General features: G+C 40.8%; 1 protein-coding gene and 1 non-coding gene across 2 annotated transcripts in view; both read left to right on the top strand.

Annotated features, from left to right (window-relative positions):
• Nucleotides 1-17,116, top strand: part of LOC120959474 (Krueppel-like factor luna) — a 145,287-nt gene that overhangs the window by 36,216 nt on the left and 91,955 nt on the right. Inside the window, exon 2 of the mRNA XM_040382892.2 lies at nucleotides 6,249-6,284. Within this exon, the coding sequence (XP_040238826.2) occupies nucleotides 6,249-6,284 (36 nt within the window). The remainder of the gene's footprint in view (nucleotides 1-6,248; nucleotides 6,285-17,116) is intronic.
• Trnar-acg (transfer RNA arginine (anticodon ACG)) lies at nucleotides 16,798-16,870 on the top strand. Its single transcript has one exon. It is a non-coding gene; the product is annotated as a tRNA-Arg (tRNA).

Raw genomic sequence — 17,116 nt, 5'->3', positions numbered from 1 at the left:
TTACGCAGCGCAATTGACGAATCTCGCCGCTGTCCGCTCTGCTGTGCCCCTGGAGGTTTGAATCCAGTTTTCCCAGTTACTACCATTCTTGTCGATTCACGCATTTAAAAAGGAGAAACAAATCACTGACATTATAGACGATGTGATGAGCTAGCTCTGCAATCGTTCATACCTACCGAAACGTATGCAAAACTGCACTTCCTCGCTTGTAGTAGCGTTGATGTCGAATGTATTTAAAAAATAAAACTACCCTGATATAAACGTCTTTGCTGATACGTTCAGCTGAAACACAAATTGTAAAGAAAAAAATGTATATAATGCACATCCTGCTAACGCTTAAATATATGGCGGGATTAATTGCGTTTGCTAGTAATCGACCGATCTTTGGGATAAGACACACCGTACGCGTGCTTAATACTCGGCAGCACGCATCTTACTGCATCATACAAGCACAGACAGGCGTCGTCACAAGGGAGAGGCCCGAGAATCTTAAAATGGACAGCGATACCAAATCGGTTTTTCACCGTTTTCCAATTGCGAAAAATGCCGTGAATATCATTACACCATTTGCACGCCGATATCGAAGCAAGATCATGACTGGATTTGGGGCTCCGGGACTAATATGTTTGCGATTTGCAAATTGCTTCAACCATGCTGAAGGGAATTCAGTACAAAGAAAAAGTGGTTACCATTCGCGTATGGTAATATGGACAGGTGGACCGCTGGGTGGAATGTTTACTGCTCGCTCCCGCTAGGCGAAGAGGGTTTACTGCATGGAAACTGAAGAAGCAAACGGGTCTTCACAGACGGTGAATGATAAAAAAGTAACCTACCGTTCATCTTTATGGCAACTGCCCGGCAGTGCAATCGTAATGCGCAGGTTATGTTAAAGCAATTAACTAATGTCTTTTGGAATGATCGACGTGTTCGTTAGTGATCTTGCATGGGAGACAGACTGAGCGATGGGCGGGTGTTCAAACAATGTTGAAAAACTAATGTATGCCATTTTCTAGCGATTACACTAGCGAGTAGAGTAGGGAGATGATGTTTTCTACCTGTCGTTTTGGATTGATTTTTATGTTTATATTTCTACTAGGCATTCATACTTCTGCATGGTTAGCGCAGAAAAAAGTTAGTCAAAAGAACACTTGTATATTAAGGTTGTAAAATAATGTAAAAATCTTAAATAAATAAGCAATTTTAATCTCTATTTGCTCAGTAATATTTTTGTGAGGTTAACATTCACTGACGACACATAAAAACTGCTCACCAGTAATTATATTACTAGTATTACGTTCCATTATAGCTGTTGCCATTTCTAACACGCACGAAACAATCAATCATAGACCGTGGTGTCACGACATTTTCTTTTTTAATGCTACCGTGGGCCATGACGACACTCCACTGCGGGTGACGATCATTCGACATGACATTTTTACGCCCATCGACACCCAAAAAGCGCGTGACCTTTCACTTCCGGACAGGGTTCTGCACACTACACGATGGCCACCGGATGTAATCACCAAGCGACACACTTCATGCGCTTCAGGATTACACACCATACACTGGGATAAAGATCTTCCTGTCCAACGGTTGCACACTCCCGTGTTACTTAATTTGTTTTTAATCATTACCAACGAACGGTGGCTGACTTTATCATTACGTCGTTAAGCCATGTCAGAAGCGCTATTTTTGGTGAAACATCGATTTGTATATGTTTGCCACCGTATTTTGAAAACTTTCTCACACTTTTTTTTGTAGATTTAAATATCTTTCCAATACCTACTATCCATTTTTCTCACGTTTGATGAAACGAAAGACATGTACACTGGAGCTTACTTCCCACAGGGTTTAAAATCATTAGCTTTGGTGTTACAATCAGTGTTAATGTTGAGTTCACTTTTGATGATTGGAAAATGAATTAGAAAGAATGCAATAGAAAGTTAGTGAAAAAATGGGATACAAGCTCCTTTTACGAGACAGACATTAGACACTGCCGATACTTACCGAGCCTTTTTTTACAACTTTTTTTGAGAAAACAAAAAAAAACATTTAAATGTTTAAGATTAAAAGCGGATTACAAATTTGCTCATTTTTGTGTTTTTGTATTGGAAAAATGTCGATCAATCGAAAAACAATTCCAATATAAACAAAATTCCAAATTGTATAAATCGCGTATCTAATAAATCAGGTTAATGTCACAAATGTAACATTATACATTACACTAATTGCAAACACTAAATTCTACCATTAAAATGGATCATTCAACAAAAATAAATTGTAGAACCATAAAACTCACCATTTGTTACAAAAATGCTCTGAGCAAAACCTACTATATTTCTTTCCTCCTGCAGAGACCAGCAACGGTTGTTAGAGGACAAAGCGCTGTAAATTAATCAAGATTTGTATTTTGTTTCTTTTTTTTTAATTATAATTGAGTTTAATCAAATGATCATAATTTCATTTGTCTTAAATTTGAATTCATGGTCAATTGCAAAGGGTACTCATATTTTTATTATGCTCATATAATGTTTTTATTTTCTACTCAATATTATGCTAAGTTTCATGTAAAATAGCGGCATATGGTCATCAGTAATGTAAGGGAGTCGTACCATAAACAAGTTACAATACAATGACATATATGCACGTATATATCCAAACATTTCCAAATCTCTAACTGCAGTCGCCAAATCTTTTTTGACCCAAAACATTCCCAAACATACGAGTTACTTCCAGTGTTTCAGCACGCCCATTCCCGGCCAGTGCTGCTCCTTTCGCTTCGCGAGCGCGCTTTAATTAGGTAATTAAGGCTGCAAACATATTGTTAAGCGCTTGATTAATGTGCTTTTAATGCGCGAAACATGATAAATGTTTTGCGGGCTGCGCTACCCAGTAGGAAAAGGGATACTCCCGCCAGTTTAAGCCACTGATAGTGTAGTTCGGGTATGCCTGTTTGCCAATTTCTTCGCAACCTCTTGGTTATTTTTTATCGCTTTTATGCGGCGCTGCATGAACGCTTGCTTACGCAGGAAGGATAGCGGAGTTGAGATTATGTTGGAGTTTTTATTATTATTCGCTGTTGTTTTGTTAAATCCACTTCACATGGAATGGTTAGCTGTCGGCAGGGGCACAGCAAACTGCGGTTGACCATCGCATTGTCGGGAGCAAGCGAATTAAAGCTCATGCTTGTTCGTACGGGCTCACATGGAGTTAGTGGATTAATTTGCAAAAAGGGTGCACAAATAATCATACCGACATGTGGAAGCGAAACTTAAACGACACGATAAACACAGAAACGGTCTCTCCACACCGGGGGATTTAAGTTGCCGCCAACCTATCCGCAGTACCGGGGACACGGGAGGTTTAGTAAAAGAGTCGTTTCGACTTGATTTGGACGCATGTTGATTTTGAATCATGACTTTTTTACCGTCGTTGTTCTGCAGCTACAGTAATCTGTAGCGGATCCAATGTCAGCTGCATAAAGTGCATCCGAGCAAGCTTCAATTAATCAACTCTAAAAGTTAACATAACGCCGCTAGCAATGCTAATAGTATGTGCCAAAAAAAGAGAACGATATGTTATGATGAAACAAAAGCCGTTTTCATCAAGCGAATCAGAGCTCGCCGTTGTACGATTACCGGTGGTCACGCATTTGTGTGCTTGAAATTTTACGAGGTGAGTGGAAATTTAAATCCTTCCAGAATCGGTACCCATTTGTAGAAAGATACCGATGCTGATAAGAGACCATGACCTATACGGAAGAATTTCGGAAAATTCTTCACGTCATTCGTAACGGAAGGTTAAGCGAACGGAACACAATATTGTATCTTTACTTAGATGGTGGATATGGAACGGCTGCATAACGCCTCACCAGGTAAAAAGCCTGGTTGAGGTGAACATTTTGTGGTAAAAATAAATAAAAATAAAAGCTGAGACATTTTCAACTAAACGCTAACACAGTTCCCAATGGCCTAGTGAACAACCTAATGGACATAAGCGGGACATAATGAAAAACGTCACTTTTAATGACAAATCGTTACGGAATCAAACACGACACAAATCGTGAGCGGAACATAAAATTCTGACCCTCTCTCTTTCTCTCTGTGTCTCTTACTCTCCATCTCTTTCTTTCCTATTCTCTCTCTCTCTCTTTCTATCCATACATCTCTCCATTCCTCCTTCGAACCGTGCGGCAGCATTGTGTTTCGAGCGATTCAGAACAATGTCACTCCATTCATTCTCCATGCCTGGGTTCTAAAGTATGGTTACGATCTTGCGAACGGTTCCGGAGAATGGCCAATCTACCTTTTTACAATTTGTCCTTGCTCCATTTCTTGATACGAACGAAGTATAGATTTGTTAGGGGCCTGTTGCACCCAGCCATCATCGATTAGAGTCCACCAGCAAGGGTTCGTGTGTTGCTCCGTGCGCAACTCTTTCCAAGTTTTGTTTTTTTCCTTACTCATTGCATCGCATAACGCTCTCAATGCTAGGGCACAGTTGCGCAACACAAAAGAAGGAACGGGAAGAGGGTTACCGGGATCAATCATTCGGTCTCGAGTATGTGTCTTTATGATTCCTTGTGTATCGGAGGGATAAAGACAGGCGAGTCATGTCACCGTGATAAGGCCAGCAAAAGGAATAAAACTAAATTAGCTAACACGAAACAACAGGAAAAATAAATCGTTCAAAAACAGTGTATTTCTTCCTAGTTTAGTGAACATAATAAAAAAAAAAAACAAAAAACATTACAGTCGGCAGGTTAATTCGCTTCATGCATCAAATTAAGCTCCTGGACGTGTGAAACATTCTGGGCGAGATAAGTCATGGTAAACTATAGTAAACCATTGCCAGGGCGGTCAGACCGATAGGGTCAAATGATTGTTGGGTGCAAATTATACGATATGCTTTTTCGATTTCTTGTCAGTGTGTATTTCACTCTTCTTTTCCTCCCATTTTGCATTGTTCTATTCGGCCTGTCAAAGCGCACGATTTCGAATGTCAAACAGAAAAAAAGATAAAAATACATTCATAATAGAGACATTAGACGGGCGAACACGATTTATCATCCTTCGCCAAAATCGCTCTCGACCCTGGAAAAAGGAGGCGAACCCCGGGCGAAACTTCCCACATCCGTGAGATTCTGTTTTGAAGCTTCAAGTTCAAGCTCGAGCACCGGTGGACATGATTTCAGTTCGAAAACAACACACAATGGGTTGAAAGCCACCCAAAATGGTCGATTTTTTGTCTGTGGCCAGAGTTGACTGGGTAAAGTAATTGACAGGTTTAACGGATTCGCCAACTAATCATTACATGCAGTCAAAGCTCAACTGTGCCAAATACATGTCAGCCCGCTCAAGAAGCTCAAGCTCAAGAGCTCGTGGGAAGCTGACTTGCGGACACTGGTGCGAACCATGATAATCGCCTCATGACTGTAGCATTATCTACGTAAATTACTATCATTAGGTAACGGAAGAGTTTTCAATGCGATTTGGTCTAGGATTTTGGTTGTTTTTTGTCAAAAGTCAATGTTATATTTTAATCCTATTTTTAAGCATTGTTAAACAAGCCACTTACTCATCATTTAAATTACCGATCACAGTTGCCACTCCAAACTGACCCAACTTATCATATTTCATTTCGATCGATTATTTAGTTCCATCGGAATGATTCGTTTGATGGAAAATTAATTGAATCTTTCATTTTGAATATTTATGCCACCAAATTTGCATTTTGACGACCATGAAAAGATGCTGGTTGCACAATTTATTAACTCTCAGTGGGCTTAATAGTGTCCCGCTCATTCTGCAATGGCTTTGCTAGTTTTCTTACATTTTCTGCCAATTATAATCGTTGATCCCATTTGATCGCGAAACAAATGGGGCAAAACCACCGCCGCGCGCAAGGGAGAGAAAAAAAACATTCGCACGCACGCTGCAGAAGCGGATGAATAAATTTAATCATTCAACCTCGCAAACTAGACTCTAGCCGAAAGCGTGTGTGAGCACACGTAATCAATACAGATGGCCCGATGTTAATCGGTTTCGTTGTGATCGATTGGAACGAACGTGTTGGTTGAAAATTTTATTTCCCGCTACATAAAGTACAAGGCTTTTCCGGTCGCGCTTGCGCTAGAACCAATTAAAATAAATTATAATGAAATCTATATCTCAATCGCGACCATTTGGTTTTCGGTTTGTTGAGACATTGTTTGATAATTTGTATGTTTTCTTTCTCTTCTCTTTCAGAATGGACTTGGCAATGACCCTCTGTCTGCAAAAGAGGTAAGTCTGGCTGCTGAAAAGCCTACCCATACAGCACACCAAGATATTGTTTGCTTACTAGCCAGCAGTGATCGATCATAAAATTTGGACCACAGACTTCTTTGTTAGGTCGCGTTGTACAAATTCGGTAGCTCGGTTCCTTGCCGATCATGTACCTTGATTCGTTGTGTAAGCATCGTGTACCTTCCGAAACGGCAGCAGCTGCTAATCATAATTCGTCACCATTTTGTCTCGCCAAACAAAACAGCTCAATTATACGCGTTATTCGCAGGACGGAAGAACGGCGGCCCACTCCTCTTTCTTTCATGCCAAACTTTTAACGATCTAATTCGCGCGATAAGAAAAATGAATCGTTGTACAAAATGGGCCGAAAAATTTGCCGTCTCACGGTTTTTGGGCTGTCCGGCTAAAGAAGTCGGCATCTGGATGACGGCATTTAATAATCGTAAGCCATGTGTCGAGCCTCGTTGCTTCCGTAGACGATCGCTGCTGAGAGGCACGATCGAGGTCATGGTTGCAAGGTGCCGCTGGCGCTTTACAAATCACAGCCGGTGCGTGGTTGTTCTTGAGGGTGGTTTTACGTTGCCGATAAGTACCGGAATGGTGGTTGCGATCGCCTTCGGAAATTACTCCAGCCATGGCACTGAAGTTGCCCCGCGTTCTACCGCCTGCGGGGACGGCCGGGTGGCGTGTCGTACGCGATCGTGACCTCTGTTGCAGAGGATGGTTCGGGCGAGCTGAGTGAGTGGTAACCGGAAATTTATGTTTACAGCAGAGGAAACGATTACTTTTTAGCTTATGTTAGGTGATAAAATATCAATTTTATAAATCAATTTTCTATTCAGATCATTATTGGATGTTTTATACAAATCACGTAAATAAACAATGATTCTTGCTCCCACAACAATGTTCCCTAAAACACCTTTGCATGTATAACATAGTCAAACATATCTGTTTACATGACACCTACGTCGGTAAATAATTACGCTACCAAGGTTAAGGCTAGGACGTTTACCACAAATGTACATCAGTTTTCCAGTTTTGAGTTAGTATTTTACAGCCCCGAAATAAAGTGTTTCAATACAATGGAAAATGATAAATAGATACAAATGTACAATTTCGAGATCCCTCTTGCATGTTTTAAAAGTATTGCTACGAAGTTTCGGTGGCTTGAGAAACCCTGTAAGGAAATTATATTAGGAATGGCATGTACCAAATCTTGTTACATCTTTCTGTGCTTGTACAATTCTGCATCAGCATGTCAGTGCGAAACCAATAATTACCCTAATAACAAACAATATCCTAATATTTATTATTTGTTACTCGAACTTGAAGAGCGATTTATTGTGTGGGAAATCAAGTAAAACTCAAAAAGTAGTTGGCCAGGGAGGTGACAGAAGAGTCATGTTAAATTAATATTAAATTGAATACTAAATGATTGGTTTGTCTACAGATTGAAATGAGTAGATTCTGATAAAATTTGGTGAAAACATCATCAGCATCAAATATAGGGAAAAGTCGTTCAGAATATCATCACATCCCAATAACAAGTACTTACGATTGTATGTACAGATGAATTTCATATATCGTTTGTGTCATGTTTAACACAGAAACCATGCCAAGCTCTAAATAGATTTCTATCTTGGACTGTAAATATAAAAAGTGTTAAAGGTTCACATGGCACGTGCCTCATTTCTAACCAGACATGCTTTACATTTGAAACCGTTTACATCCACAACCTCTCGCTCTTCGACCTCTCTCGTTCGACCCAACCTCTTGCTTGACTCACGCGATTGTCCTCCAAAAAGTACGTCTTTCGCCAACGATGATCCTATTTTGAAAATCCCTCCCTTCCAGTTCGGACACAGGCCGCTTCCTTTCCCAAATACCGAGGCACATTCACCGATCACAACCCCGTGGGCGATGCGATGCTCGCAAATTGGCGATCCGTTACAATGATCTGCCAAAATTCGCTCGAAACCTGCATGGTCGTCGCATCTCTCGTTTCTTGTCTGTCACTGAAGGTCGTCTGGTTTACCCTCGAGCCATTAACGAAGCAGTCACAGCTGATCGGGATGATAATACTCAACGGGGCATCTAGAGCAGTCCAACGGTTGGAACAATCTTCCGTTATTGATGGTTTACTTTTATCGACGAAACACAACCGTCTTATGTATATCTTGTTTGAATATGATTTGTTGAATTTTTACCTCACTTCCTGTAAACCAGATTATATCGGGAAGGATCCCTTTCGCTTTTTTTGGGTTAAACACTTCCCATCGCGAATAAATCATGCTGCCAGCAATAAACATCGACCGATAATTGCCTGTTATCGTGGCATCAATGTCGAATAAAGCAATAAACTGTAAAATATCACAGTTCAATGTTGGGTGGTGCCCGTTTACTAACCGGTTCGGGAAGCCCCGGTTCAGGCTTTTTCGAGAAAGGGAGGATTTTGGAGGAAGGTGCAAAACGCTCACGGTGTATTTTATCGCAAATGGGACGATCGTTGGATGTGGCGTCAATGTGAAAACTTCAAACGTGCAATTTATCAATATATGATCTATGATCACAGCTGCTAGCTGAATAAGGTCTGATATGTGAAAGGGAGCTTAGTGAAATGTTTGGCATGAAACGTGAGCAAACATGTTATTTTTGTTTTTCGGTAACCAAATCGGAGTATACCCGAAAAATTCACATGAACTTTTCCCATAACATGAACACTCTAGGATTATTAAAGAGCAAAGCAAGTGTTTAATTCTCAAAATCCCGTTACAAATTTCCAAGCAACTATTCGATATGTATGAAGAAGCACGAATGCTTTTCAAAGGTGAAACGACTTGGTTAGAGAGACTCTTCAATATCAGCATTAAAGATGATTTACACCCACGGTTAATGTTAAAAGAAAAATATAAAAAAGTACAAACATTGTTAGGGAGACAGCAACAAACTCTAACTTTGTAACAATTTGTACTTTATAAACAAAGTCGGCACTGGATGAATAGGGTGAAATCAAGAAATAAAATATAACTTTACAAATTATTTTATTTCTTTTAGTGTAAAAACAAGAAAAAGTATGATAATAATTTTAGTATTTTAGATAAACTAATCTAGCAAACTAGTTTTATTATGAATGAAAAAAAGCGAATATTAGTTAACAAAAAATATAATTACAAGAAGTTCATAAACATTTCTATTGTGGCTTAAATTGTATAACACGTAACATTGTACATTTGTCTAAAACAAACAAACACCTATATCAACACTCTGTTAGGCAATTAACGTCAAAAGAAACTGTACCATGTTATCCACACTTTATAATTATGTATTTGTCTAATAATTGGTACAACATATGCACCTACACCACATGCTATTATCGATTTTCCGCAACAAAATGTGTATTCGCGGGAGATTTTAGACAGGCGACACGCTCCAATGATTCGTGAGCATTTCTGTGTGTTATTTGCATACGAAGCATTAAACGCAATCGAAACCACAAGATTCGTAACTTTCTTTGCCTTTCACTGGCAGCGTATTACCTTTCAACACAATACATAACACCCGCGCGCGCATTGCATTTGTTCGCAACTGTATAAGCTCCAGGGTAAATCGTTTGTCCCATTCACGCTGTGCTTATTCTCGACAAGATACCTTTTAATGGTCAACAGGGTGGATATGAACTGGGTGTATTGTCTCGCGCACACCGTGGCTGGCTGGTCTGGAACCAAGCGTCCATGTTTTATTGATTACGAATAAAATTATAAATAATTGTTCGACCGAAACAGAAACGAATGCCAACGTACATAGCCAGAAGAACCATATGAGCATGGTTTTGCTTTGCGGAATGTAGTTCGTAGCCGGAGCTGCTAGGGCTTCTAATTGTCGAGCGCACATAGCGCCCCGTCGTTGTTCACGTTAATATTAAAAAGATTTTTATACCTGTGATCGATTGACTGATCGAAGTGTTATTCTATAGATGCTAAAGCATCCAATGGAACATCCTGTTAGATGCGAAAATAGCCTGCTCAATAATTTATCGCTGATATGAAACATCTTAACTGAATAGCATAAAGTAATATTGAAATATGCATTGTGCTGCATTCTGCTCGTTCACGAAACAATCAGCTTCAATCTTTTTATTACAATACTGCAAGTCCTCATAAAATCCATCGCTAATGAACATTCAAGATCTTATGTAAATATTCAATTTCACGGCGACAACCTGCCACAATTGTACCATTGTGCTAGGCTCGACACCTCACCTGTGTCTTGCTGCATCCAGACCGTGATTTGTCTCGCCACTGCCACTGCACCTTCTGCAATGCGAAACAGATGCGAACAGGAGATCTTCCATTATCCTCGACTACTGCTGGCTGCTGGTTAATACTCAACATTCCGGCAATACCATCATCAACACCTCGCGCGGCCCACACACTCACGCGCTTTATCATGCGCATCTCCCAAACCCCCAGGAGGTCTCAAGCTTGTACCGCGACGAAGCGTTCGTGGCTGCCAGGGTGACAAAGCAATCTGTTCCTGGTCGACCCCAAGCCCAGCAGGGATCGATTTACCCGCATTGAGACTCGAACCAAACCCGCCGGACGCAAATCACCACCAGGGACGAAATGGAACGAATGCAACGTACGCTTCGAACAATTGCATCGATCGATTGGACCCTTAGCCCTGGCCGGGTGCAATGCAAGCACGGTAATACATGTGGCCCGCACTCACTATCGCTCGGGTGACGCCGAGAGGCTTTGAACGAATGTAAATTTCCGTACGTTGCTCCGTTCCACCTTTGATCCCTGTTTGGCACTGGACATACCCCATAGCAATACGATGCCAGGTAGTCCGGCGGGCCCATCGAAAGGGGGTCGCTCAAAAACCACTCTGCGGTGAACATGCAAGTCAGCAGGAACAATAGGAGGTTAACAGCAGCTACTACCACTCGTTACCCCGCAGGTGGTTCTTTCTCTCTTCCCTTGTCTCCAATCATTTTCCCCCGCCGTCGCCTCCTGCCCTAGAAGGGGTGTGGTGTGATTTTAATAATGTGACAACCTCACCTCGAGATCAAACGGGGTTAACTCGATTGCATCCAGATGACATGCGAGTCCAGAGTAAGGTGATATTTTGTTTTCTGTGCTAATCCAACATCACATTGTGTTTTGAGGAAAGATCAAAGGTGTGATCGGAGATCAAAGGATATATTTTCTTAGAGTTACATTAAAATCATTTCAAAATTCGTTTATGTGAATGAAATTTGATGCATTTCCTGAATTTGAAATAAATCCCAAAATAATGGATTTTTTTTCAACAAATTATCCACAATCAAAACCCTTAGTTTATTTCTAATAAACCAATTGTTTCAAGTCCTGAAATTATTTCAAATTCAGGAAATGAACATTAATTTTGAAAATATTAAATCCAAAATATTTACTACATATATGGATTATTTATCAAATAAATAATCCTTTTCTCTCTAACTTTAATTATATCGTGTTATTTCATTATCATTCACACATACATATTCAGTAGGTGCACACATGTGAATTTCATTAGTTTGACATCACTGAAACATTACAACTTATTTAAATATCAACAAAAAATAGAGATCATTCATGCAACTATATTACAAAATGTTTATTTACTTTTCCCATTCCATAATACATTCCATTACCACCATCAGCTCAACAAATCGTGTGACTCTCGCTATACATCACAATGCAATGCAATCTATTGAATTACTATTTGACCAATTTCAATCCTTCTTTCTAGTTCACGAATTTCTCACCCACTAAAAATCCCACCCCTTTCTGTCAATGTGAAATGGGAGCAATCAAATCAATGGGAATTCAAACGCTCCAACGACCAAAAAAATCCAGAGGTCCCACGTGTTGGTAAAAGTTAATCCGATCACAATTGCGCACCCATACATTCACGAGAGAGCCTCCCGCACAGACGCGGCCAGACAGTGACCGCGTCCTTTTGCACCCTTCAAATTCCCTTTGCCCAATGCACCCCGCCAATCGATTCCGAATCAATGTTCGTGTCCTTTCAATTAAATTGCCATTCGCGTGGTGACCAATTCGTTTTGCGCCAGTCAAAAACTAAACAAAAACTACCAACTAGCGAACCAACCTGCCCCGGCTGTGCACTTAATTGTTGTCACCGCGCCATTGCGAGTTTGCTGCCCGAGAATGGCAGCGGCTGGCTAGCTGGACCACGGTGAGGAAAAAGCAAAAGGGAGCCGCGCGTATGATTCTTGCTCGTGACCCATTGCGCAGTGTGGGTCCGCTTCATTAGCGCAAAATGATTTCAAAAAATGGAGACACATGCTCCGGCAACATGTGCGTATGACCTCTGCTGGGGCTGGGGCACTGTGAATGGGCGGTGAATTCGAACTTTTTCCCGACCACCGACCTACCCTTGAGGGCTAACGAGGGGCTAACCCGCTCTCGGTCGCATTTGTGGATGCCGGTCAAGTGCGGCCCAGAATGCACGATCGTAAAGCGGCGTGAAAGGGGAAGGCAAACACGTGGTGCTACAATCTATTTAATGTCTCGCTCTTGGACGTGGCAGCTCCGGCCGGACTTAGCGTTCGTACCTTCGCTTGCGCTCAAGTGACGGACAGAAGTCGCACATTTTCGTACCGCCAAAGGGCACAGCCAACAGGTACGTGGGGCAGGATCAAAAGAAATTGGAAGGGAAAGATACAACAACCCCCCGAGACAGGCCGCCGATCAAATGTGGCTGCGTACGTGGAACGCTGCTGCAGTGGCGGCAACTTTCAAGCATCGACGTCGGTGGCACTTGAACGCTCTATCTGTGTATGTGTGTATATGCGTGAGTGTGTGCGCGCGTGCGTTTGTTTTTTTAAAGATCGATTGAAACAAAATGCGACAGTTTGCGAAGCGTACGACCAAATGCTCCCTTTCGTCCCAATTGCATTCTCGAGTAAATTAAACTGTCGATCAAAGCATGTACAAGTCGGTGTCGGTGTTGGGCTGCCAATCTTAAGTTGACAAAATAACCTGACGCAAATCTCGATCGGCGCTAGTTTTTATATGAACATTTCATTCGTTACGTGGCGGAGTTTCATTCCATAGGGGGAAGCGTGAGCGTTGTGGAGGCTAATGGAAGGAGCTTCTCATGCACCTGACCTGCCTTAACTGGGACAGTGATGATATTTTGATTGTAGATGTTCAAAAATTTAATAATGAATTGAATAAAAAATATTAACTATACAAGTTTATACTGCTGCAACGAGCACGTTATACGATAAGTAAACCGACTAGATTTAGTTATCCTACCACCTCTTTCATCGCCCACCACAACAAAACGTTGGATGGTTGCACTTATAGTACATTTCAGCCGCTGCCATTATCTATAACTTCTACTGAAACCCTGTAATAAAATTTATGTTCGCTAATGGGACGCGGCTGTCTCAAACCGACGTTTGTCGCTCTCACGCATTTGCATTTCGAAATGCAAATGCTGCACTTGTTGCGGGGAGAACGTGCACCATAAAGTGTGCACTCGCTAGCCCTTTGCCGGCTTTTGTGTAATTTTACGATGGGCGACCCTCTTCTATTCAGTCGATGTAGTTCAAGCGAGAAGTGAAGTGTCAACACACTCCAACACGACGTACTTTAACGCCTGTCACCGTCGAATACGGGAGCGGGTGCAGCCGTTTGAAGCCTTTCTCTAGGCAGGACAAAATTGATTTAGTTCTTAGAACGCTGAGAAACAAACAGCATGCAAGAAATTATCTATTTCATTCGCACACAAGTTTGTGTTGTAATACTTTTATAAGCCTGCTGGTTATGAAAGATTAAAGCTGTGCTGTGATTTAAACTATTGTGATTACCAGTAGCAGTCATTCGAATTTCAATTTATTGATAAACATGTATTTCAACTACAAAAATGTAGACACATTTTTTTGTAACGATAATCTAAATATACAACTACCTAATTCTCAATCAATTACTAAGAAAGATTAAATAAGTTAATAAAAACACTAGGCAATGCATGAGAATACAGCGATTATATAGCATAGAATGAAAAACACAAAACAATCCGCCTTGACGTACTTATCAACCCTAGCTAACTAAAAGATGCATAGTGCAGCGAGCAGAAATTGATTTATTGCATTCGTGGTTGAATATATAGATTCATCGTAATTCAATTAAATTGGCATAAATTTACGGTTAATGTTTTGATATGCATGATGATGGATGGCATTGCAGACGGTGCGAAGCGCGTGGTGCAATTGCAGACGTACATGGTATGTGGTTGTTCTAGCGGGATACTACTCTCTTGCGGGCTGTTTTACTCCCGCACTGACCGCAACGCGCACAAATCTACCATGATCAATGTTGACAGTGCGTGGAAAATGTGCCAAACGTACGAAAGTGACAAATGAGCATAAAGATGTGATGCATAAAAAAAGTTTATTGGTTTTCAGAAACAGTTTGTTTGCAAAGAAACTAATTTCCGTAATCACCGTTATCAGTCGTTTTTGCAAGTATGGATTATTACTTATGGATAAATATAGATAAATTGTCTGATCAATTTAAAAAAACGAAAACCATTCAAAAGATCTCTAGGGGGATTGACACACGTAAAGTCCATCTACGATTCTCTACGATTTCCTTGCCATGCAAATCGACCTACCAAAGTGCCATTCGATCGTGCTAGTTGCATTTGCATCTTTGTGTGGGAAAATATTTCCTGCGATGCCATTTGAATCTGGCCGGGATTGCTATTGAGGTTAATCCAAGGCAACTGTCAGGAATTTCGTTTGGGTGAGCCTTGTGATGTGAGAAACAGTTTTCCCTAATATGTTGTTGCAAAAGATGCAGCTTTAATTTAAGTATTTAAATTCATAATTTTTTCTCAGCCTCTCCGATACACATGCTTCACGTTCATGCACAGTAAATTCAAAAACACTATATCCAGCGACCCCACTCGATGAGAGAAAATGAGTTCCGATCAATCTGCGGAACCTTCAGATCGATTGGGGGAAGGCTTACCTATTTTATTGCATTTTCTGCTCAAACACCTCGCAACAAGCTACCGATTGTTTGGTCGGCACCGTGCTTCCACTTCACTTTTCGGTAGCACTTTGATTGCTTCGATCGTACGTGCAAGATAAAATGTAAATCGAGTCCGATTGGGCACCGATGGGTTTCGCGCAACCCGCCTAAACACGATGTTTTCTTAGGGTTGGCGCGCGCACTCGTGCACATTTACGATGTTTTGAGTTTCTGATTCGAGTTAACGATTGTCGCTGGCACAGGCTGTGGCATGGCAGGTCTAGAGCGGCCCTGAATACTTTGCCTTCCCGTGCGACACGGTGCTTACCGGTTTGATCGATTTTGATCATCCACGCCTCGCGTCGGCCGAGAAGGATCTTTCCTGCACCCTAACAATGAGTGCTGCTTGGCGTCGTAGGCTGTTCCGCGGTACGCCTTCGTATCTTGGCGCAAAACATACGGTGCGCTCCTTCCTAGACGAGATCAGGTGAAAACTAGTTCAGGTTCACAGGTGGGCGTAAGCCGGCCACTACAGTCAACCCTGTGGCTGCCACACCAATCGAAGGCGGAATAGACTGAAGGATGCAAAACGAGGTAGGTGAAGCATGAGCGGATCTGGTCGAAAAACATACCATCCCCTACGTGCGTGCGCAGGAACCTTGAAAGATTTTGGGAGTGGTTTAACCGTCTATCAAATGGAGAAAAGATTTAATAAAAAAAGGTAGCAACTAGCAGCGGTTGGTGTGATTTAAATTAGCTTTTGTTTGCTTCCTGACTCACCACCAGCTAGCCAAAATCTAGCATATATGTGATAGGCAAATACAAAGGAGTGAGAGTTATTTTAGCTCTCTTTTAGTGTAGCAGCAAACAACACGTATAGCGATATTTCGTGTTCGCTTTTGGACAATAAATTTTTAAAGTCCGAAGATAAATGGGATGTGTTGTGTGGCAATAAAAGTTTGTTTCAATGTGTTTGTCAAAGATTTATTTGTTCATACGTCAGCAGATAAATCTTTGAAAATGAATATGATCAAAGTGAACGAAAGTTTATGCTTTAATAAAATGTAGTAAAAATGTGACAATGGAAAGCAAACTTTGTCAATAAAGTGATAAAAACAAATTAATTAAATTAGTGTTACATTTGTACAATAATTTTAATTATTATTGACGCAAATCCTGAGATAAATGGAAAGACTAGCTGTAAAATAAAATGGACAAAATATAATACGAAATACTCATACCGGCACATTAATAAAGAGCTATATATATATATATATATATATGTAAAGACCAGAATGTTTCTTGTTTGTTAGTCTTATATTATTTCTAATATTTTTTAAAGAAATTAAATATAGTAAGACATAATAGTGAAACGAAAATCTAATCGAATAAAAACGCAAAAAATGATTCACGCACCTATATGAGATTTCGGTGCAATATTTTTTCTAATACTTTTCTAGCAACCCTCATAGCAAAGGGGTCCTGTGGCGCAATGGATAACGCGTCTGACTACGGATCAGAAGATTCCAGGTTCGACTCCTGGCAGGATCGGGATCGTACGAGATTTTTTTTAATGCTTTACTTGCTTTAACATTCATTTCACCTTCTGAACTTTATTGGAGCCAGGAAAACATTACACGTTTCGCATATACGCGCCCCATCTTCCTTGAAATGTTTTGTTTACAATCATCTCGACAAGATGCTATGGCGTTGCATTCTTCTCTCTCCCATAGTAGCGAATGCAGTCGAAAATCGTATAGCTTCTACGAGCAAAACATACACAATATACTACCCTCT

This window comes from Anopheles coluzzii, chromosome 3, assembly GCF_943734685.1.
Source record: "Anopheles coluzzii chromosome 3, AcolN3, whole genome shotgun sequence".
Lineage (NCBI taxonomy): Eukaryota > Metazoa > Arthropoda > Insecta > Diptera > Culicidae > Anopheles > Anopheles coluzzii.
The sequence above is the reverse complement of the archived record's forward strand: the minus strand, read 5'-3'. Positions and strand labels throughout refer to the sequence as shown.